The following is a 24,843-nucleotide window of genomic DNA, read 5'->3' on the forward strand; positions in this document are numbered from 1 at the left end:
TTCAGACACACAAAGCGACTGGACAGATACATTGTGTTAATGTAGCGTCATTACCAGTCCCCAGGGACAATTACAACTACAATTACAAACAGTAATGTACATTTCCATTTACAATGCGACCACAATCCATTACAAATTTGCAGTTGTTATCATTTGTGATAATTGACCCCAGGTCCGGCCATTTACTTTGAGAGGTCAGCAAACAACGTGCATCAACAGCAGCAGAGAGGGTTTGGCCTTAATTGCTCATGGTTTTAGGAGCCGTCACTTGTCACATGGGATAGGCATTAATCCCACTGCTGGACACATCTCAGGCGGCATGTCACGAGCGGTTGGGGAATTCACGTGCGAACCCTCTGACAGCCTCCACCATCGTCCCAGCCTCGGCGCTCATCCGAGCCAAATGCGGGAATCATGGTAATGGGAAAGCCCGAAAATAACCTCAGGGTGGCAAGAAGGGCTGGTGCGGGGAGAGAAGGGGGAGGAGGTGCGTGGGGGGGGGTGGAGAGTCCACATGCTGTAAAATTGCATCGCACAGCACGCTCCGTCTGGCCTGCTTGTTATTAAGATTTAAGTCGGCAACAATGTGGCTTCCATACATCCATGCCCCGACCAGACAAACAATATATGATAATGGGGGGGGGGAGTAAAGTGGCTGGGTGGCTTACAGAGTGGACACTGCTCAAAGCATGGGTTTCAATCTGGATTTCAGCCACCTGCAATTATTTTGAAATCATGTACACTGACCACAGGCCCAAAGGCTCAAAAGGACCCAAAATGCCAGTGATAAACAACAGCACTCTCAAAAGGTTTAATAGAAATGCATTAATGCCTTCATTGAATCGAGCGAGGTAATAAAGAAAATAGTGTACAAATATGATGGGAGGGAATTACAAAGTCGCAGTTGCTAGGAAAGAAATCAGACTTGAACTGTGGTATGGATGAGACGAGGCAGTCAGTGAGGTAGACTGAATCCTCAACATGGGTGGAGGAAGCAAGTTCATGGTAACAGTCTGTGGTAGTAGCAATAGAGGAGTGGTAAGGAGGCGACCGACTTCCAGGGAGTGAGTGACTGGGTCGAATCAATGAGGTGGGCACTGGGTGCTCCATCCCAGATATTAGACCAGTTTCTCAAATTCATCGAGGCGGTCATCTCTGTGTGGTCACCGATGACTACACAATAAACCAATCGTATCAAATCAGTTTTTTGTACTGAAATGTATAACGTTCCAGCTCCAAGAATTAAAACCATTCAGTTTGCAAATGCGATAATCTTTGTGGTAAGTAAGCGGTGCAAAGCGTAGCGTTAAATTAGAGTACAGCAGTTAGAAAAGTGACTTTCCTCGCACGACGTGATCTGCTGCGCCGCTGCAAATAATTCCAAATGGAAATGCCTGCGCCTCGTGGCACGCCGCCTTTAGCGCGCAATTCAAATATAAATAAAGATAACAAAAACAATGTCATTTGGCTGCTTTAATCAGACTTCCTGGGGGTCATTCCCGGAGAGCATGCTGAACCCCGATAAGCAACGAAGCTCAGTTTCAACCAACTTTACTCACAGGAGCCGCTGTGTGGAACGCACTGCACGGTTGGTCGGCTGGCTGGTATAAAAGACAAAGTTTTCCCGAATAGCCTTAATAGACTGTTGGGGCAAGTGCTGTTCACGGGGCATCGATGAAGGCCGGAATGGCAAATGATGGGGTGGGTGGCCAGTACCACACCCAGCAGCCTTCGTCTCCCAAGTGGCGATGTTTACACACCGTGCCAGATACTTCTTTAGAGGCTGAGTCGACGCAGGTGATGCAGGTGAGGCAGAGGACCGATTCTGATAAGCGTCACTGGTATCGGCCTAAGCTGGAATCGAACTCGGGTCACCGGATTCGTAGCGCAACACGCTAGCCGCTAAACTACGGCTGGCTGGTATGAATGCACACACACACGCACGCATGCAGCTTCACTGCACAAGGCTGGCAACTTACATGGTGTATAAAGGGGGCAGTCTTGTTTACTTTACTCCTCTTAACAACGCTGTGCGAAACTGACAAGGCACGCACCAGATTGTCGTCCGGAATTCAAGAGAAACACATTTGCCTCAATTAACTAAAAATAAGCACCGCATTTTCATCGCAGCTTCCCAGCAAACATTAAGCCAACGTTGGTCCAGCAGTCCCAACCACATGCCAGCACTGGCCCAGCATTGGGCACGTCTACTGGGGTAGATGGCCACTTGCGTTTTACAATTCCAAATACATAAAAAACCTTGGATTGCGAGCATAATTCGTTCCGGAAACGTGTTTGTAATCCAAAGCACTCGTATATCAAAGCACTCGTATATCAGTTGTGATCACGTGACGCTCGGCAGACCTCGCTCGTTTATCAAATTAGTATTTATATAAAAAAAATTTGCTAGTCTTGCAAAACACTCGCAGACCAAGTTACTCGCAATCCAAGGTTTTACTGTATTTAAATTGCTTCGCGCTCATAGGCACAGTAATTTTTTAAATTATATTTATATCAGAAAAATATATTGCATCTATTGTCCTCGAACGCAGCCTACCTTTGCAATACACAGTGCTGCACTGCAAAATATGTTTTTTGATATATTAGCAGGTTCTCCATATATTATAGAAATAAATCATGTGCCATTGGTGGCTATGCTTGTGAACCACTGCCAATGCTGTGGCTATTTATTTTTGTATGATAATACAGAGCATCTGGTTGTTATTTATCTGTAAGTATTTATAAAGACTAAAACCATAATTTTACACGATTTACAGGAGGAAAGTAATGCAATTGCATTAGACGAATGTATCTATCTGATAATTCATTTAAGTGTATATTACAAAACAACGCTATGTTTGTTGATATTTGATTTACAATTGCATTAATTACCGACATCAATCTTGGGGTAACATAACTATTTACGTATACACTGACCATACGTACATTCCTAGGCGTACGTATATACACAACATGCAGTACACGGACGTTGACTTTAGCTGCTCGCTAACACACCTTTCTATGTATGCATGTAGAACTTCTTTCACACCATACGTAGACAACTTCGCTAAATCAGATAGATTTACCCTGACCGTAGAGTGGTATAACGTCATATGAATGAGGGGGTCAAACTGCAATGGGGGTGGCCGCCCCCCACACGCAAACGTAGCTGCCCCCTTCTTACGTGACTTTACCGAAAAAACCAAAGAGTATGGAGCTGCCCCCGCTCGCCCTCCACACGCAAACGAAGCTGCCCCCGCTGCTCTCGAGGCGACGAGCAGCCGGGGCTCTGAGCTCCGGCCAACGTCACCACGTCTCGCCGGGGAGCGGAGCGGAGCGTCGGGTCGGGAGGGAAGGGGTGGGGGGAGTCCAGGCGACGTAAATTTGCGCCGAAATGTTTTCGCCCGACGGAGCCCGCAAAAAGGTCTGCCCCGTCAAGATGCCACCTTCGGAAAGGGCCGCCCCTTCAAGCAGTCCCATCCGATTAGAGGGGCGCCGGGGAGAGAGGGGACACGTGATGCGCACGTCCACCCGTGTTTGCGTTCGGCAGATGGAGCGGCTGGCGAAAGAATGGCGCGGGCAACACCGCGAGGCATGAACCTGTCACGGCGCACCACTCTGCAACCCGCTAACTAGTTTGCATTTTCATTTTTTTATTATTATTGTTGTTGTTGTCGTGAATGCGTCGCTTGCGGTCACACGAGCGTTTCGTGAGCAGCAAAAGATACGACGGTGAGCAAATGTTTCGTCGGATCACGCAAATGTGTATCCGAATAATTGTACAATTGAAGGAATAAAAAATCCCACAGGGCTCCGAGAGATTCTGGTGAGTGTCCCATGCTCCGGCCGGATACCGTGATTGTTATTGTACCCAAAGGCTGTGCGAATGTGAAATGTATGGTTCGTTTCAAGATGTTGCTGTCGTAATAATATAAAATAACCGTGGCGCCATCGCAAAATGTATATCACCGACACAGAAACTAACATTAAAATAATGCACAAATCTAGTTACTATACCTCATACAATATATATTTAATAAATTATATAGATAATACATTATAATGTGAATTTATACACCAAATATAAAACAATCGAAAAGCTCGTATAGGGTATTCCCTTTCCGTTGTAAATAATTCTACATAATACTGATAACGTGTGCATTATGTCTAAAATCATGCAAATCAATTCAATTTAGCTTAACAGCAATAACAATTAAGATAACTCTGAATGAAGGACAACTTCCCCCACACGGTGTTGGTCATGGGGGTGTTTCACCGTACTTCACCACACTGGTCAGTGCAGATTGGTGAAGGCGTAGGGGTTCAGAAATCACTTGCCAATGATGTCAGCTATGGCCGGGAATCAAACTCAGGCCTAATGGGTATTAGCACAGTGTACTAACCATCCATTATATAGGTTTTATTGGGTTAGATATTTATGCGATTTAACCCATTTTTTTGTTAATTATGGACGATATTGGTCGTGAAAGCCTACGTGTTAAAGCATTCTAACCACTTTACCACCTTTCCACCCCAATGTACAAAATATAACGAGTTAAAGAATTTGAGACGTAAAAGTTCAGCTTTAAAGAAATATCATAAAAACATAAGACCCTTCTCAGTGCCTTTAAAAATGGCCATATTGCAGAACAGCCAACCATTTAAATGCAACACAGCCATTTGCAGACACATGGCCAGAATTCCTCTCTCTGGGTTGTTCCCCCCCCCCTTCTCGCTGCAGCTCCATTGAACACACAGGATGTCAGGAAATGAGAAACACCAGGAAAGAACAAACTGCCGTGGCTTTCCTAGAAAACCCCTGTACACACCAACAACCGAGCCTTTCACATGCTCACCTGACCTGCCATTGCCGCTAAAATGCTTACCGACAACACGTCGTACTCAGATTGTAACGTCGTACTCAGATTGTAAATGTTGTGGCTTGCCTCTCCAACACACCGGTGTGCTGTACTAGTATACTACACTATACACTACTATACCACTACACTATACACTACACTATACACTACACTATACACTAGTGCTGTACTAGTGACGAAATGGCATGTTCTGTTGACTTGACAACCCTTACTAGTTGGCTGTGTCGGGTGGCGGTGGGTTTTAACGACACATTTATAAATTTACGTGATCTAACCCGAAAAACCTCTATTATGGACTATACATATTGTTTGCCATCTAAGATATATCATAATAAAAAAAATGTTTACAGCCCTTTTGTTGTTCTCAATCCACTGCTGCGTGAAGGTCTCCTGAAGCCACGTCAGTTGTGAGGGTTCTTTGACCATACTTCACCACGCTGGTCGGTGTGGGATGGTGAACGGTGGTGGGAGGGGGCAGAGGGAGGGATCGAACTGAGGTCGCCAGGTTTGTAATGCTGTGCGCAGAACTCTATAACAGTGCTCCCCCGTGCCTCATTGATCAAACGCAACAAATAATAATTTCTGCTGCAAAATAAATATTTTTTTCGATATTTTGAGTGTCAAGCATTTTGAAATAGTTTCCTTCAGAGTGAGATTAGAAGGGACGAGTGAGGGATTTGCTAAAGCCAGAGCTGGAATGAAGCATCTTTGCGTTGATTCATATCGATCACGATACACGCATAGAATAATGTGTAAGAATATTTTTTTGGTGCAATTGAGAAATGTCCAGCGAATACCAGAATTCCTGAAAAATAGTTGAAAAACACAACCTCTCCATGAATCGGACCGGTTAATTTTATATGAAGGCTTTCACAACCGATATTTTAATTGTTTTATTTTGGGTTAGATCGTGGTGTGGGGAAAATGTATTTCTTTTCTAGAAAAACCCTCCACCACCCGACGACAAAGCCAATCAAAGCAACTTGTCACGTGGGCAAATATTCCCAGCTCCCACCAGAGCCGAGCTTTTGTTAAATACCCAATGATGCTGGTCCTAATCTCCAGCGAAAGGTCATACATTTTTCTCGCTTTGCAAACATTCGCTACGGTTTTGCTCATAAACCAAGTCATACTCTTTGGTTCTTTTGGTAAAGTCACGTAGTTAGAAATAAAATAAAACAAATCACGACGTTTCGGGCGCAACACAAGCGTCCGTCATCAGGTGGGACAACCACAGCAAAAGAACCCCCAAATACGAATCACGAATCGGGCCCCGTCGGAACGTTCGACAACTCGCCGTTCACATGCGGGTCTCCCCTGTGCTACAAATGCGATCGCAAGGCTCACAGATTCTCGCACCAGGGGGGGGGGGGGGCGGGTTAAACAAAGGGCGGTGTGCGTACCTTGTCTCCCTGTTGCGGTCTCATGAGAGACACCCGATCGTAGCCGCGCCGTAAAAGCACCCAGATGGCATCGAGCTTCCCCTGGGAAACAAGAGGACGACATCAAGAACACCACACCGCCAGCAGCAACTCCGTTAAACCAGCATCCAAACCCAACCGCGGCAGTGTATCTGGCCACATCTATACGTGCATCGTGTTGTGTTAAAAACAATACGTAGTTACGGTTTAGTCAATCCACGACTGTTTTTGTGTCGCTCGTTGTTCTAACGTTGTAACGTTTCAACGTTCTTACCTGCCCCGAGTGGACATCTGTGAAAAAAGAGCTTGATAGCTCATCGGATTCCTCCAGTATACATAAATACTCTGGATGAAGGTCCGCCCCGTGAAGTGCCAGTCATGAGTACCGTTTGATTATTTCACCGGCACTTCACTGTGCTGGCCAACGCAGGGTGGTGGAGAGAGGGCCCCAGGACTAGCTCGGATAATCATTCGCCACGGCCGTAAGCCGTCGTCGGGAATCAGAATCAGAATCTTTATTACTGCTGGAGAAATCCGATGAGCTATCGAAGCTTTTTTTCATAGATGTTCAGTAGGGGTGGGTAAAAACGTTAAAACCACCAAACAATACAAAAAAACGATCAGAGTGCAAAGTATAGGAAAGGAAAGCAAATCTCTAAACATAAATACATAATACTGGTATGAACCTCCTGGTTACACCAGCCCACAGGGGATTATTGTGTCCGTCGTGCAGGGAGGAGCTGGGTGGAGAGGGAGGGGCTGGGAGGGGAGGGGAGGGTGGGGAGGGGCTGGGTGGGGAGGGGCTGGGTGGGGAGGGTGGGGAGGGTGGGGCTGGGTGGGGGGTGGAAGGGGTGGGGCTGGTCACCCCCTGGTGCCCTTATAAAACTCAACGTTTAACCTACTCACGCCGGCTTGTGCCCGCCCTCACAGTCGGGCATATTTGCGGAATACACCACGCCGCCGTTGACCCTGGCCATTGACCGAGCAACCCAACGTTCCTACCAGCTCCCTCCGCAGGAATGTGTTGTATCAAACTCAGGCTCACAGATTTTAAAAAGCAGACTACTCTGGCATTGGTCTGCCCCACGTGATAATAAAGTTGCATTATAATGACAACAATGTACATGTCTGCGTACCGCCCGTGCTTGCAAGTAGGCTCAACCTGTAATGAGTAACTGATGCGCTGAGTAAACGACGTCAGCCCTACGGAGACAAAGGCTGCCGAGCGTTCCGTTGTCCACATTTCCCCCTCGTGCACGATGTCAGCCTTCATTAGATGCTCACGAATATCCCTTGCGGCAAAAGTCTGTTAAAAGCTGCGATGGCGATCTTTGTCTTTGGTGTCTGCAGGTCGACTCGGCCTTAAACAAGTATGTGGTGTGGTGTGGAATGTAAACCTCGGCATTAGGGAGTCGTGTTTACCACAGTGACACGGGCCTTCACAGTTGCTCACTCACAACAATTGCCCCAACAATCTGATGAGAGGCTACACGGGGAGTTTTGTCTTGGTGTCTGTAGTGGGGAGTGGTAGCACCTGTGGTTCGTGCGGTACCATGAACACAGCTACCAGAGTTGTTATTCCCGGCCAGATTCCTACTCGTGTACATATATAAAACACACTGGATATCCTCTCGGACATCGCAGCCTCCTCACAATGTGTGAAAATCAGTGGGTCTCTTCACCCACGATGTGTGAAAATCAGTGGGTCTCTTCTTCACCATCGGTCTTGATGCGTGTTTTACGTTAAAGGACATGTGTTATGTATACATGTTGAACTTCTTTCACACCGAACGTAGCCAACCGTGCTAATCGGAGGTGTGGGGGAAGGACAACAAATTAAACACAAAAAGCAATTCTAAAGAAATACGTTTTCAATCTATATTTTAAAATAACGCTTGACAAAGAAGTCAAGTCATCAGTGGGGTGGAGCCGTGAATAGCGGCACTGCGCTACGACCCCGGTGACCTGCGTTCCGTTTCTGTCCACGGCTGACATCAGTGTCGAGGGTGACAACTCAGCCAGGCACCGTCTCCTCGACTCCCCGTCCCCGACCCGCATCGATCGTAAAGTCCCTCACCAAATGACCGGAGGTTGATTCCCAGGGCCAGGGCCATAGCTAACATCAGTGAGCGAGCAATATCTTGAAAGAGTTCGGGGGGAGGGGGGCGGTGACCACCCCCGGCCCCTGAACCCTTTCAGCAAAGTGTAGACTATTCACAGTAGAGGGCACACTATTCAGATGGGGGAAGGGGGGGTGGGGGTGGCCACCCCCCCCCCCCCCCATTACAACCCCCACACTGACGAAGCGTGGTGAAGTATGGTCAAAACAACCGCCACGACCCGGGCGGCGTAGGGCGAGGCGTACGTCCGGCGGCAGAGCGAGCACGCGTGCTTGCGAGCGGGTAGGCGAAGCGTCGCGCGAGCGTCCCCCACCTTGATGGGCGTGTACCACTTGCGTGGCGGCTGCCGTTGGTGCTTGGGTTTGCTGGGGCCCGTTCGGAGCGGCTCGAACTCCTCCTCGGGGAGCTTGATGACGGCGTTCTTGGGTTTCTCCAGCTTGGCGCCCTCCTCGGTGGAGCCCTTATCCCCCCAGCGCACCTACGCACGCACAGACGAGAGAGCGCGCCCCGTGTGATTGGTTCGCTTAGGTGCTGCTGTAGCCGGTGTGAGCACGTGTAATTTTGCACTCCGCTGCTACGTGTTGCTCTAATTTCTACAGAGACAGATGCTTTTTTTTATTATAAGTGAAGGCAATGATGATCAGAGATAGGACCCCCAAGCCTCACGTGCACAGCAGGCCACGCCTAGCAGTGACATATTTTGTGAAATCGTATTGTGATCAGGCTCTACTCGAGAACTTAGTTTAATCACGGCTGCTGGATTTGAACCCAATATATCTCAGAGATGCAGACTCAAGAGCTCCACCTGAAGTGGAAATTCCTTTGAAAAAAAGAGCAACACGATCGAGGGTGTCGTCAAACAGCTGTGAAGTAGGCCAAGAGTCAGCGCCAGGCCTCAGGGCCAGGCCTCAGGGCAGCGTTCTTCACTCATTTTCCAAGGGGAGGGGGCACTTTCACCGATAAGACATTGTCAGTGTGAGGGCCGTCAAAAAACCTGCAAGGGGTGTTATCACATTTGTGCATCGTCTGGGCCTTGCGATGAACAACACTGCCTCAGGGCTTCTGTCACCTCCATTCTCTTAATGCCTCCAACTCCACGGCCTCCGTAATAAGACGCGTCCACCGTTGGCCATTTCTTCTTGGGCATCTCATCATCTGACGAGTCCTGAGCACGCACACGTACGGACATCGCCAACATGTGAATGACGGAAGACTGAGCAATTTCTAACGAGTCAACGTAATATTTCTTAAGGACGCCAACGAGGTGTGCACGGCGCTCAAATGTTAAGTGGCAAAACTGTACGCTGTAAGGACTGAGGTGCTCTGTTTAGCCTTACAAATTGTTACGCGACGCCCATTGTTAATCTACTGCTGGATCAAGTCCTCTCCATGCCATGTCAACCGTGAGGCTTGTTTGAACATACTTCACCGTGGAGCGTGGGTTGGTGAAGGTGTGGGCGGGGAGAGGGGGGGGTAGGATCACTTGAGATATCACTCGCCATTGACATTTGCTGCTGATGGTAATCCAACCCAGGTTGTCGGGGTTTAAAGCATAGCGCGCTAACCAGTGCACCACCACTCGACTCACAGGTGCTATTCGAGAGCACCGATGTCACATCACACAATGCAGCAGTGATGGCCAGCAGCATGGCTGCCCAGCCACATTCACCTCTCCGATTAAATGTTCAAATTAGCACCGGAAAATCAGTTCAGGCTGAGGTGACCTAAAGAAGGCCCAATTCAGGAAACGATATCAATCGCGACTTGTACTGAGCATCAAGGTCAGGAATGTAACGATGACTGCACTTGTCCCCGTTAGTATTAACAGTTTGTCAATAATTGTAATTGTGCTTATAGTTTATGCGATGCTGTTTGCCATTGTACGGTAGTTGTTTTTATTACGCAAATAACCACTTAAAAAGGAAGTTAACCTTAGTCTCTGGGATCATAGCAAAGTACACCAACCTCGATTCAACTTTCACCCCATATTATACATGTACGGCCCTTATGGCACTCCACTGTGTGGGCCATGAGGTCATTTGACCAAAGAACTAATCCGCATTAGACTATGAACAATATGTATTTTTTCCAGGTAAGGCCCACTGAGCTATATAGCTCCTTTTCAGAAGTGACCTGGCTATCACAAATGATAGCTCTACGAAGTGGCCCATCACGTGGACAACTGTAGCAGCCAAGTACTCAAGTACTCTTAAACGCATGTTTCTTCTTGATTTTTGTGTTCAGTTTGCTGTCCTTCTGCCGCACCTATGATTAGCACAGTTGGCTATGTACAGCGCAAAAGTTTAACACACATAAATACACGACCACTCCCCAAGCAGACAAAACCACACGTCAAATTAAGCTAAAACGTATAACGCTCATATTAATATATGCTCTAGGTGCACTGCCTTAAGTTATGAAAACGTAACATTTCAAACTCTCAACCGTAGTGCTTACGATCTTTTTTTTTCTGGCTGCGGTCTCCCCTTTCCGCCACCGCTTGCAGCTGTGCGCGAAAAACTCCGGGACAAATTCGAGCCTTAGTGCAAAAAAAAATTAAGGTACCTTATTTTTATTGGCAGCGCAATTAAATATTCCGTACTGTATGCTGTCGAGAAGTTGCAATGACATGCCTTGTGGTCGCGGCAGATGGTCAGCTGGAAAATATGTGCCAAGGCTTCTGGCTTGCTGCTGCTGCTACTTTTCTCTCAGCGCCCCGGCTGAAAATGTTTCATTTTTACGCAAAAAATTGCACTTAACAAATAAAGAGAGATGATGCCCTGGGCGTAACGGTTCGCGCACTGCAACCGGAAATGCAGAGGTTGCCTGGTCGACCCCATCCCGTGGCGTGCCATTTGAAACGATGGACAGAGTTTATTCAATTAATCCCCCCCCCCCCCATCGCCTCGGTCCACTCAGCAGCAAGTATACATGGTTCAGCCGCAGATAAGACGATCGGCAGGCTCGTGTGTGGTTGGATAAAGTTTGGGTTAGTGCCACCTCTTCCAAGACACCAGGCCAGTGTGGAAGAGTAGGCCAAATTTCCTGTATTTTGTTAGAAGGCAGTGTCACTCATGAAGGTGGCGAGTTATTTAATTGATTTAGTTACACTTCCAAATATGGGCTGCGAAATACACCAACTGCACATCCCAGCTGGACTACTATTATAAAATCCTGGCATTCCGTTTGTCTATTTGTCCATCAACTAAATTATAAGAGCCTTTCAGAAGGCCCGAATCAAAAAGTTCTAGAAAGTGGACTCCACCCCCTCCCCCCAGATGTGGGAGTTCAAAGTTGATCCAACAGGTTTACAAAAATTGTCGACCCCTACACACAATTGAGTCAGTAGAATCTGCACACATTGGGGGGGGGGACGGGAAGAAGAGGACATGAGTGGGGGGTGACGGGGGAAGCGCCGAGAAGCACTACGTACAGCTCGAAAACGGATACTTCAGTTAAAATGGCTGAACTACTTATCACGGATTAGGAAACAAGGATTTTAATTTAAAAGGTTTGTCTGAAGAGCCAATGTGCATTTAATCACACATGCGTGCTGTGAATCTGAGCCACACACACACACACGCGTGTGCATGAATGTAATACCAAATGCAATAATTACAACTTTGGATAAATGCGGCCAAACGTGCAGTGCATCGAATTCGAATGTGCTTAGCTGTGAGTTCATGTGATTGTTGTGTACTATATTAAACATTTATCGAGGCATTTGCAGTGAGGAGTATAGCGTAATACCAGAATGTAATGTTAAGTTGAACGAACATCTGTGTGCGAGATAGTGAAATGTAGTGCACAATAGTACGTCTCCTCTCTCATCTCACTCTACGCCCTTCCACACACTCCCCTACCTCTCCCCCCTCATCTCACTCTGCTCCCCTCCATGTACTCTCCTACCTCTCCCCCCTCATCTCACTCTACTCCCCTCTACACACCCTCCAACTCCAGCTACCAAGGCCTTCTGTCGAAGGACAACCATTGCACAGTGGGAGGTCGGCTCATTCCCCTTCTGCTGTCCTCATAATCTGGAAATCCCTTCGACTGCTGCGGTGACCTCAGGATTGCAAGTCCAGCGTGCTAATCATCACACCACGGTAGCGCGTCCCACTGTAGGAGGAATCCGATCTATTTTAATCTTTATCATTATTATTATTTATCCAGCGAATGCTCCTCGTGTCACGATTGTTCTCTTCTACAGGAGTGTCTTGGCATTTCATGGAAAACAAATTTCCCTTTTTATGTTTTCATTTTCAATAAAACATCTGAAAATAGACAAATACTCTGCATACAAATTGCTGCTTAACTTAAAATAAAATGCACAAATATTTTAACAGAAGCCAATAACATTATTGATTTAATTTCGAGCCCGTGGGAAGACTCACAATCCGGTGCATGAATTATATATACTTATTAATGACACCAATAGTGCCCTTCATTATCTAGAAGGAATCTAAAGTTCTAAACTTAGCATGTTTTAGCTGCTTAAAGAGAATGTGCATTTGTTACAAAGGAGAAAATGCTAAGTTTGAAATAAACAGAGTTATAACTGAATTCATGATTCATTAATCATCAAGACCATGGTCAATCCACTGCTGGATGAAAGCCTTCCGAAGCTGCCATCACTTCTGACGATACTACGATGTAACAAAGACAAAGATCCCCCATATAGCCTTTAACAGACCCTTGGAGCAACTGCTGTTAGCGAGCACCTATAAAGGCCGGCACTGCACACATGGTGGTGGGTGCTCCACACCACGGACCTTTGCCTCACCCAATTTTGATGTTTACACACCAAATACTCATTTGAGGCTGAGTTGACCTAGGAGAGGCCCGGTACCGGTTCAGATATCTGCCACCGTTGTCGGTCGTGAGCGGGAATCGAACTCGGGTGGCCGGTTTTGGGCGCTAACAACCACATCACAGCTCACCAACGCGATGCAACAATCCGATTTCATCACTCCATCTCCCAGGCAGTCGTTTCCTCGGATGCATCAATTCACTTAACAACAAAAAACCCCAGCTGTTTTTTTCTCAATTGAACGTGGGGGTGGGTGCTCTGTTCACAGCCCTGACCCAGCAGTTGATATTCCACATTCCTGTGGTAGGGGGCGAGTCTTTACATCAAACACGTGTCGTCACGACGTCCCAATAAAGCAATGCTCATTTTAAACAACCCTGCAGGTACGATGGGCCGAGCCGACCCCCGGACAGGGATTGGATTCGTAACCTTCTGATTGTAAGCAACGTACCCCCCCCCCCCATCTCGCTGTGCCATCTGGGCAGATCAAACAAAAACTCAACATACTGTTTGGTTCTTTCCGTAAAGTCACGGAGGTATGAAATCAAATAAATCACGACATTTCGGGTGCAACACAAGCATCTGTCATCAGGTGGTTGCTTTCCCACCTGATGACAGACGCTTGTGTTGCGCCCGAAACGTCGTGATCTATTTTATTTTCTACCTACGTGACTTTACCGAAAGAACCAAAGAGTATGGATTCCTGCAGTCACGAAAGCTTCGAATCAAGATTAAAAACTCAACAATTTTTTTTTTTATTTTAACCAGGTAGGGCCCACTGAGCTATGTAGCTCTTTTTTAGAAGCGACCTGGCCACAAATGAAATCTCAACGAAGTGGCTTATCAATTGGACATTTTTAGCAGCCAAATATTCTGAACGCATGTTGATTCTAAATTTGTAGGGAAACAACGGAGAACCCGGGGAAGAACCCACACAACCATGGGGAGAGAGACATGCAAACTCCAAAAATAAAGGTGTCAGCATCGGGATCGAACCCAAAACCTCCTGTAAACTAGGCGAGGTAGTTAACATCTTGCCACCATTTATTATTAATATTATTATTGCTTCTGGTGTTAGGTAACATATTTGTTTTTGAAAAGAATACAATAATGATGTATAACCCTCTGTCGATTCATTTCTGTATCAAGGGCTTCCCAAACCATTTTGGGGCATGGTGGTTGTGCGGATTGTTCGACCATACTTCACCACACTCCAGATATCTCTGCCTGAGGAAAGTAGCGCAGTTATATTCATCTTCTTGGTTCTTTCGGTAAAGTCACGTAGAAGGGAAATAATAAAATAATAAAAATAAAACGTAATAAAATAGACAGAGTCTGAATGACTTCTCGATGGACCTGTTTCTTCACCTGAGGACGGCTGCTTGCGTTGTGACCGAAACGTCGTGAGAATTATTTTATCATGTTTTATTTTTATTATTTTATTACTTCCCTTCTACGTGACTTTACTGAAAGAACCAAGAAGATGAATCCCTGCAGTTACGAAAGCTTTAAATCGAAAGTTATATTCATTTTATTGAAATGGCAATTTGAGCCCAGGAATGCATTGCGAGGTGGATTATGCCTTGTTTTCACGAGAATAAATCTTCCCACAATGCAATGTGCCAAACAACATTTTATATTTTGACCTTTAATATCAATGAGATTTTTAGCGATACTTTTTTTATTATATAGTAGGGGTTTTTTGCTACCTGATAGAGCTACTATGAGGTAACTATTCATATGCCAATTCAACAACTGAACCTTGTGGCGGGACCCCGGGGTGCCATAAACCCCGGGCTCTCACATAAACTGCATTGCGATGTAATTTGTCTGTTAAAGGCGAACGACACGGCAATCTATTCCTCTCGACGAGTTCTGCACGATGCGCTAATCAAAGTTTAAAAGTTTTGTTTCTTCTGCGCATTCGTCCTCGCTGCTGCGCTTGGACACGACACGACAACAGAATGACCTGCGCCAGGTGGGTCGCGGCGTTTATGTGCGCGGTGGGACGGAGTCGCCAAGAATAAAGTAGTTAATTAACAACGATTTTGACTTCCGTTTATTCGAGACCCAGGGTCCCGCCATAAAATTCAACTGGTCAACAAGAAACATTTTAGAAAACGCAATTCTTAGCAAGCCCCATGGCGTAAAGTGCAATTTCTAGCTCTTATTATCCACCATCTCTTAGGGCCTCTATTTATATGTTGTGAAGAAGGGCCATCGCCTAAAACTTCACCAATTTTTTTCCTTTTAAGGCCACGGTGTTGACAAACCTCTTCGCTGCTTTTGTTAATTCTGCCAGTGCATCAATGCCAATGCAGCAGCATGAATGAATGATCCGTTAGGAATATTCACCAGTCCCAAAAACGGAAGCGCGTACCTGAGCGTGGATGGACGCACGGCCGCTTATGAGTGTCGCAAAGCTTTAAGCGACCGTCAGCAACTTGGCAGCGGCTTCGATGAAACCGATACCCAGCTGCGGCTAGAAACACCGTCTACGAGGCTAATGGGCCGAGTTCCAAGTGAAGCCTCACATTGCCTCCGCTCCATTCGGAAATCGCTTTATCGCACACGCATGGTAACAAGCAAAGCACCTTCCCACGCTTTGCAAAAAAACTTTATTGTCATGTACAGTCCTCCATCGATCCATTGGTGGATGAAGGCTTCTCCAATTGCCGTGTCGATCATTGGGTTATTTAACCATACTTCACCATGCTGGTCAATGCAGATTTGTGAAAGTGGGGGTGGGGGGAAGAGGCCCAGGACTGATTTATGAAAACGATTTTCTTTAGAATTGCTTTTTGTGTTTCATTTGTAGTTCTTCCCTCGCACCTTCGACTAGCTTGGTTGGCTTTGTACAGTGCGAATAAAGTTCAACATCCATACATATCAAACACCACTGTTGGTTAGCCATGGTCAAGGCAATTGAACGCAGGCCAATGGGTTTATAACGGTGCGTGCTAATCACTACACAACTAAGAGGGGACCCAAGAAAGACTTGCCCGTTCAGAATAAAGCAGGCTGGACAGACTTAAAACCACAAGTCGACCGATCCCGTGAGGTTGATGACCAGTCAACGTGGAGGGAGATCAAAACCAGAGCCGCCACCACGGTGCCTCAACAATCTCGTCAAGTCGGTCGGTCACGCGAGATGGATGGAGAGATGGATGGGCACAGGCCTGGATCCACCACGATAACGTGGAATAACATTTCCTACAGTCTCAACTCAGGAATGAATTCTCAGCCGAGTCTGTCCGGGGTCAGTAACCCGTGAAATATTTCTGCACAGGGCACACAACCTCCAGTATACCGTTCTCGCTTCGGCTGTGTGCTACTTAAGTCACGTGCCACCTACTCCGGTCCATCAGCGACCCAGGCAATATTCAGCGCTAAAAGTGAATCCCCGTCTCAACCAATTGCTTTCGTCTATTTCTGGTCTCAAGGGGCACTGTGCGACACCGGTGAATCAAGTACGAAAGTGCCGATACCAATCGCCACCCAAGGTGGCAAACGGCCAAACGTAACTTAATTTCGTGAAGGCCCTCTCTGCTTCCTGCGGCTTACGTAACTCGCAGCACCGCGCAACAGAAGAAGAGCTAAAGCCCAAGCGACACAATGGCACTGCTGTGCTCTGCCTGGCCAAGCGAAGCCAAGCAATGTTCGTTGGGCATCTGCCCCCACCCCGTATGCAGTGAATCAGCGCAGTTCTGTTTCACTGTTGCCATTGTGGTTACCCCCAAGCAGCCGAATTGCATTTTAAAAAAACACGTTAAGTGTAAATCTCCCTTAACTGACACGGATTTAAGCAGGAGCGGAGGCACTTTTGCAACCGAGTTGTTCAATGCGACAGACCTCAGGGCCTTCCCGCACGGAGCTGCTGTAGCGTACGGTGCTGATGTGGCGATGCTATAAAAAACAAAAACCTCCCTGATACCAACTTGTTCGGATGTCTTGCAACACCGTTACATGCGCTCATCAAACAGAATAAGAATATGTATTTATACTGAAGGAATCCGACGAGCTATAAAGCTCTTTTTTGAAGCGACCTGGCCACAAATGAAAGCTCAACAAAGTGGCTTATCAATTGGATATTTATATCAGCAAAATAACCTCAATAGTCTGAACGCATGTTTCTAAATGTGGAGGGAAAGACTGGAGGACCCGAATAAAAATCCACGCGACCACAGGGATAACATGAAAACTCCAAATATACAAGCGCCAGGGTCTGGATCGAACCCCTGACCTCCTGTATACCAGGAGAGGTAGTTGACATCTCACCACCATGGAGCTCCTTAAATAAATAAATATTGCGGGTTCAAAGTGCATCATCAATTCCCAAGCTTGGGAAAGGCAGTAAACAACAGCAAAAACAGTCCCAGACCACACCAAGACAACAGACAGTCCCTTAATAAAGATTTACGTTAAAGTTCAACTCGATACATATTATGGATTACATTTACACATCATTTTGGCAAATGTCGCCGTTTCCAACACTAATCATCTTCTGCTTCAGAATATTTTTCGAAGGAACATTTATGATGTTACGCGAGGCATCGTTGCTCAGCCCTGCCCTTCTCCTATTGGTCTGCTCAATTCCTCCTTTCGGGATATTCTCCTCTCCAAAAAACCAAGCTGTTTGGGCGATCCCCCTTTCTACGGTCCGTCAATGTCACTGCCCTCGAGAGGAAAGCAATATTTAATGGGGGGCATTTCGGGCGAAGGCCCTTCTGCTACGAAGAAGGACCACTGCCAAAACCATTTCCGTTTATAAAATCCATCCTCTTCTACATTACAGGCAAAATTCTGAGCAGTGGCCCTTCTCCCCCCTAAACCTTGCAGGGACTTATTCAAAGCTTCCTCAATAACAAGACGCAACGTCAACTGGCAATACAGCGGACTGTGACAACTCCCACAACAGCCGACTGCACAATGCCCAGACAATTGGCGGTCGCTTCCCTGTGCGCCGCTTCTGGAAAGTGACACCGGCCTAGTTCGGCGCATTGAAACAGGCGAAAGGGGCAGCCGAACAGGGGGCCCCCGTTGCCTTGTGGAAGCCAGAATGTCAAGCTGCGGCTAACGGAATACTCACAGATCCCGAAAACCTCAGACCACACTGGAACAGTGGGACGCTTTCTTTCAAAGCAGGGTCCATTTCGAGGCGGGGGACACAAGTCTCCAATGTAAGCAGAGTGCGTTTCTGCAACTGCTGCTGCTGCATATAAAATGCACTGCCAAGAAACGTTTTGGCTGAGGCTCTCAAATGATGCCTACTCACACGAACCTAGTTATAGTTCTAACTGCACAGGAACATGTACAGCCCTTTGTTATCCATTGCTACATGAAGGTCAACTCACCCTGCTCCCCCCTCCCCCCCCCCCAAATACTGTACAGATGATGGGTGTTGTTTTACTTTACTATACTTCACCGCACTGGTCAGGACCGGTTGCAATATCACTCTCCACTCCCCCCTGGCTGGGATCGATCTCAGTGTCGCCAGGCTTACGAACGTAAATATTACAACCACCACGCAATTTTAAATAACAATTAAAAACAAAGTCAAGCTGAAGGGCGTCTCTGCTCAAATGAGCATACAGTGCCAATCTCCATTGAAACCAGCAGCATAAATTCCATGTTCCCAAGATAGGAGCCAGTTTATTCACAAAGCACAGCCACTGTTGACTTTCTGTAAAGTGGTACTGGTTTTATCAACCAAAGAAGGATGATGGGCAAACTTCTCTTTGCGAGTCTGAACACTGCACTTGGGCAGAGAAAAGGTAACAAAATGACATAATTTGTTGCAGATTAAAACAATTGTATAGCTTAGTACGTGTTGGATACATGTGGGAGTTAAGACAATGAAACGACAGGCCTTCATTTTGGAAACGTGTCAGAAAAAATGTCCTCCGTGTCTGCTGAGGTTAAACACACAATTTAATAAAAAAAGATTACACGTCTCAAAGACAATCCCGCTGGGAGAGACACTGATAAGTTTGCACGGAAAAATATATTCTGACGGCGCAGATTTGGACTGGGTGCAGAAACTATTGGATGTATCATAACACTAAGTGTCCGCACGTCTGGACAAACGCTGCTCTCATCTGGCCGTGTTAACTTGAGAATAACCACTACGACCAGAACAACTTCAAATAAACCACAGCTGTCCCTCCGTTTATAAAACAGGGATGATTACAGTTTGGACTATATTCAAAGTTCAACAATGGAAACATTGTTCCTGATTAATTTTCCTCAATTTTCTCCCCCCCCGCCCCATTAGTGATGCATATGGTGTCCAAACTATAATGTAAAAAAACATTAATTACTGTGTGAAACCATTAGCCAATGACTTATAGCTACAAACGCTCGCTTAAGAAAACATTATGGATTAATAAACACAGGCACGCTCATAAATAAATCACACCTCGACATGTATGGTAATTCCTCGTTTAACGCCGAAGTAGAGGCGTTCCTGAAAAGTGCCGCATGGAGTGAAAGCCGCGTTAAGCGAGGAATCGCTGTACTGTACCGAACCACATTTGCACTCTAAAATCAGCCTGCAGTCATTCCATGGCAGGAATTGGGATGAGGGTAGGCCACAAGTACGGTATCATTCCACGCGCTGTATTACACTGCTCAACCGCGCAGCTCAAGAAAGCAGTAGTCCGTCGTCGGCAGAAACGGCGTTATAACGGTGCGCGCGCATTCCTTGTTGTGTGAAAAGCGTTCCCCCGCAGAAGAACCGCGCTGTAGCGGAAACGTGTTGCAGTGTGAACGCCGCCACGCGTTAATCCAGGACTTGCCTGTACAACTCACACCGGTAGCAAGGAGGCCATTTCCTGTTTTCTATGATCTTGGAAGCAAATTCACCTGGATCAATGATGAGTGGGTGGGGGGGTCACCGTGCGTCCTGCCCAAGTCTAAATCATCTTTCTAAGCAGAGCACTGCCAACAGCAGCGTTTGTTTTTCTTGAAAGTGAAACTGTACGGCACGCTAATGTCCACCACGCAGTCGTTTCGCTTTCTGTGCCACGGTAAACTGATGTTCAGACAAAGCCACAATAAATCATTAAAACCTTACCTCGACGATCGCTGGTGGTGGCGGCGGATCTTTAATGACCTAGAAGAAAAAGAAAAATCAAGAGTTTAGAAATATCGCTACATGGCTGTTTAGAGCACGATCTACACAAATGACTCGGTTAAACAAACACGACGGCTGAATGACCACCGTCGCTGCCAAAACGAATTTACAAAAACAAACGGCACAAGCCGCAGCATTTGGCAGGCAAAACGTCATTAATCTTGCGCGATAGCTCAGTGCCTTCTGACCAACGTATACCGACGGCGAGACACAATCGGACAAGGAGTTTAGCCATGCGGCCGTACAGAGGAGAAAACGATGCATTCGATAAAAACAGGCTGCGAAGGCAATCGGCGCGAGCCATTTCCTGCCAGCTATTTCATGTTCACCAGTCTCCTGCAGCAAGTGAGAACAAATCCAGACACGGGTTGAGCCCGAGTTATTGCTATGTCCGCAAGGCTCAATAGGTGTTACTCCTGGGAGCTGCTCTATATATATTGCAGCTGTGTTTATAAACACACTGCAAGATAAACAACCACGCTGCATGTACAGTGAAGGCATTGGCCCAGTTCTGCAATGACTTACTGCTGGTGGATGGGGCCTCCATGGGAAAGAGCTCTAGACAGCCCATCCGTGAGGGTATTTTGGCTTAGTTTTCACCTCTTCCAAGCTGACCAGAAAGCACTGAAGAATCAAAATCCTTATTTATTATCACAGGAGGAATCCGATGAGCTATAAAGCTCCTTTTCACAGATGTCCGGCAGGTGCACGGGGTCAGAAAGTTGCAACAAAACTTGGGGGGGAACCTACACTCTACTCTACCACATGCGACCCGCCGATCGTCCAAATGTGCGATGCATCCACTTAAACATCGGGGTGGAAATAGGCGGTTGGTGGAGGAGCGATTGCGAGTGCAGGGTGCAAGACCGTTACGCCACGGCACCATAGCCTGTCAATCAATCGAGTGCGGCACTATACCGGCAATGCCACCTGAGGTGGACTATGCGATAACAAGGGAACAGAGCGGGAGGTGGCCGGTTTCAGGGGTTTAGCAGCACCCAGCGGTAACCTCAAAAGGGGCAAAACGGTGAAAATAAGTAAACAAAAACGGAGCAGAATGGACGGGGAAGGGATAATGCAGAAATTGTCAGCTGACCCAAAAACAGCACGGGACGGACGAAAGTGGAGAGCGTTAACAGCAAAGCCGTTACTATAATCTCCGGATTGGGGGGTGCATCTTATCATCCAGTGTGTAGCCTTTATTGCCATAAGGGCCACTTCCACCATTACACGTGTGATTGCATTAACTTCACTTGTGATGGGTACAGTCAACGACTTTATTACCACCACACGGCCACTTCTACCATATCTGCACTCTCTCATACCTGTCAAGCCATAAAGTTTACCCCGTATTCTAGTACAGGGAAATTGAGTTGAGGTCCATACAGCGTACGGAAAAATGTTTTGTCTTTTTGTTTGTGTTTCTCCCTCGTGATGGGACTTTGTAGGATAAACGTTGCAATTTATCAGGAGCACGGGGTGACCAATAAGGTCTGAATTGGTCTGTAATAAGGTAGGGCACTGATAAGGGGTTGACAGGTATGCTCTCTGTGTAATGAGACACACTTTTTTCCCAATGTTCACTCCATATTTTTTACGTTTTACTGCCTTGTTTTCTGCTTTTCCAGGGCTTATTTATATTGGCGTTATTTTTATTATTTTCCTTTAAAAATTAACACAAACTTTGGGTTAATAAAATAAATAGACAATGTGTCATTTGACATATGTCTCTCTCCACGTAAAAAAAATATAAAAGTATTGTAGTTACACATCCCTTCGGCTGCATGGCCATCTGGGAGCGAATTTTATTGCCATTGCTTTAATGCAGGTAAGCCTCCAGACCGGTTTCAACACTCATCGTCTTATCAGCAGTCAGGCTTGCTTAAACCAATAACTGGTAAACTGCCCAACGTCCATGGGCCAATGGCGCCCCTCTTAGATACGAGTCCCAAAGCCTGGCGCGTGGTTTACAGTGTCAGGGGGGGCGGCAGCGGGGGTGGGGTGGGGGTCTTGTAATCCAGAGAATATGAACATTAAACAACGAGTTTATAAAACATCTATTCAGCGGACCGCGATTCTTACCAAGGTGCAGCATAGCGGCCAAAACCACCAGAAGATGGCCAGGGCCAGCAAGAGAAAGATGATGAGCAAGGCGATCGCCAGGATGGTTCCGTCCGACTGCGGGAATTGAGAAGACGGTTATCAGCTTTGAATGCCAGACACGCAGCGACGCATCACTCCATTAAAACCATTTAGACGCCTGTATATTTGGAGTTTGCATGTTGTCCCCGTGGCGATGTGGATTTTTCTCCAGTTCCTCCGACTTTTCCCTCCACATTCATAAATGTGCGTTTAGAAGATTTGACTGCGATAAATTTCCACATAAGCCACTTGGTTTAGCTATCATTTGTGGCCATGTGACTTTGAAAAAGAGCTATATAGCTCAGCGGGCTTTACCTGGTAAACCAAAAAATAGTTTAGTTTAATTTAGTACGCTCACAATGCACATACGCGAAATTGTGCATGTGATAATCGTAATTGTAAAATGCGTGTCCATTTACTGAAAATCAGCAAAGCTCAAACATAATTCTGTCGAGATCAGCTCTTAGGAATCTAAAGGCAAAACCAGCAATGTTATTCTAAGCGGTGGCAAAGCAGTTAGCAAGCTACACGATTTCAGTTTATTTGGAATAACCCTGTGAGCCATTCGGCTCTTGATTTGGGTGCAACCACAACAAACAATAAAATTACAAGATACACTTAAAATGTACTGTTACGCAAATTGAAACATCCCCTACAAAAACAATAACACCTTCCAGAAAAAGCACCATTTGTTTATGCTGTGTACTAAATTGTGCAAAAAATCCCATTTTGATGTTAGATCACAATAACAATCATAATTCAATTTAGATGAAAAAAATTAAATCTAACTCTATACTACATAAAAAAAATCGAGCTAAACTACACCTTTCTAGAAATTACTAAAATAATGCTATAAAAACAATGTAACAGTGATCATAAGAAATGTGATTGAAAGTTAATAATAGCGACATATATAACATATATTACTAAACCTAGCATCCTTCGTTAGCTGCATGAGTCAATCCATAATCCATGTACCCAGTGACGCGAGTTACAATCCCAGCCACGGCCACATCAGTAGAGACGGATATCTGAAATCGGACCTGGGCCCCTCCCACCTTCATAAGCCAGCAATTACCAGAGTGGTGAAGTATGGTCAAACAACCCTCATGAACGATATGGTGCAGGGAGGCATTCCTCCGGCAGTCGCTGAAAAACGGCCATCAATTATGTTTTTTTGCGTGTTTTAATTTATTAATAATTTCAAACGTTTGGAGGCAAAACATCTGACGGGAGGCTACGGACACAATTTCACACAGTCCTGGACAAAGAAAGCAATGGTGGGAAGAAGGGGACACAAAGGGAGGCTGACTGAACCACACTGGGGGTGATCCAATGTCTGAACTGTGGCATTCATACAGATATTCAGATGTGCCTCAACCCAGCCATACCAGTTACGACACGCTGCCGCCGTTTATTACCGAGAATAGACCTTTGTGTAGTCTCCACACCACTGTGTAGTGTGCACATATAAAGCCTTGTTGTCACGGTTGAATATGTGCCTCTCCGTGTTATTTGGTTATTTGACCATACTTCACCGAGCTGGTCGGCTCGGGTTTGTAAAGGCGGCGAACAAGCACATGGGAGCATAGTAGTGTTGCAATGGAATTTGCAGAACCGCCCTCTGCTGCTCACAAGTTAATTCCACAGCCTATAACACCTGGTAAGCATGGTGGTCTCCCATCCAAATACTATTCGGGTTCAGCTCTGCTTCGCTTCAGAGATCGGGTGCATTTCGGGTGATTTGGTCAAAAACCACACAATTGTTATAAAAGGCAGTACATTTCTATTTTTAAAACATTATTTTGTCGAATTGGCCATACATCTCTATGCAGGACTGATGTTAAGGGAGCTTTTGAGACTCAAAGAGGCCTTCCTGGGTAAATAACTTGAGCTCATTATTCTTATTTAGATTCACACAGAGTGGGAAAAGGAAACAATCCAAGTCTATTATCATTATAAAAAAAAATCATGATACTTTTATGCTAAATCTAGAAATAGAATAAACCAACTATTCATTCATTCACGACCAGAGCAGTTTAAAGCTTTGCCAAACAATAAATCTTTAAAACGCTTAAGAATGCTTAATATTTCTTTGTAAAATTCTACATTCAGGTCATGTATAAATCAAACAACAAGAGTGCTATTGTAAAATCAGGCACATTCCCCCACAACAATATATTTTTTTCTACTTTATGGAGCAAAAATAAATAAACGTAAAAAAAAATTGAACCTGAGTCAAAACTTGACACGGAACTTGTACAAACATGCTTGGTAAAGCAGCTGAGCATTTTTCGTTTTGTTGAGTGGGTGTAAACGGGGCTCCTATTAAGTA

The 24,843-nt window shown here is 46.0% G+C and overlaps 1 protein-coding gene across 1 annotated transcript in view; it reads right to left on the minus strand.

Moving 5' to 3' along the window:
• The window catches only part of LOC144732152 (anthrax toxin receptor 1-like), a 91,771-nt gene that overhangs the window by 10,941 nt on the left and 55,987 nt on the right, over positions 1-24,843 (minus strand). Inside the window, exons 13-17 of the mRNA XM_078613480.1 lie at positions 22,449-22,544; positions 20,307-20,345; positions 9,491-9,586; positions 8,735-8,899; positions 6,284-6,364 (exon numbers count right to left, since the gene is read on the minus strand). Coding sequence (XP_078469606.1) covers positions 6,284-6,364; positions 8,735-8,899; positions 9,491-9,586; positions 20,307-20,345; positions 22,449-22,544 — 477 coding nt within the window. The remainder of the gene's footprint in view (positions 1-6,283; positions 6,365-8,734; positions 8,900-9,490; positions 9,587-20,306; positions 20,346-22,448; positions 22,545-24,843) is intronic.

The sequence above is a fragment of the Lampetra planeri genome, chromosome 41 (genome assembly GCF_965212315.1).
Source record: "Lampetra planeri chromosome 41, kcLamPlan1.2.h2, whole genome shotgun sequence".
In the NCBI taxonomy this organism is placed as follows: Eukaryota; Metazoa; Chordata; class Hyperoartia; order Petromyzontiformes; family Petromyzontidae; genus Lampetra; species Lampetra planeri.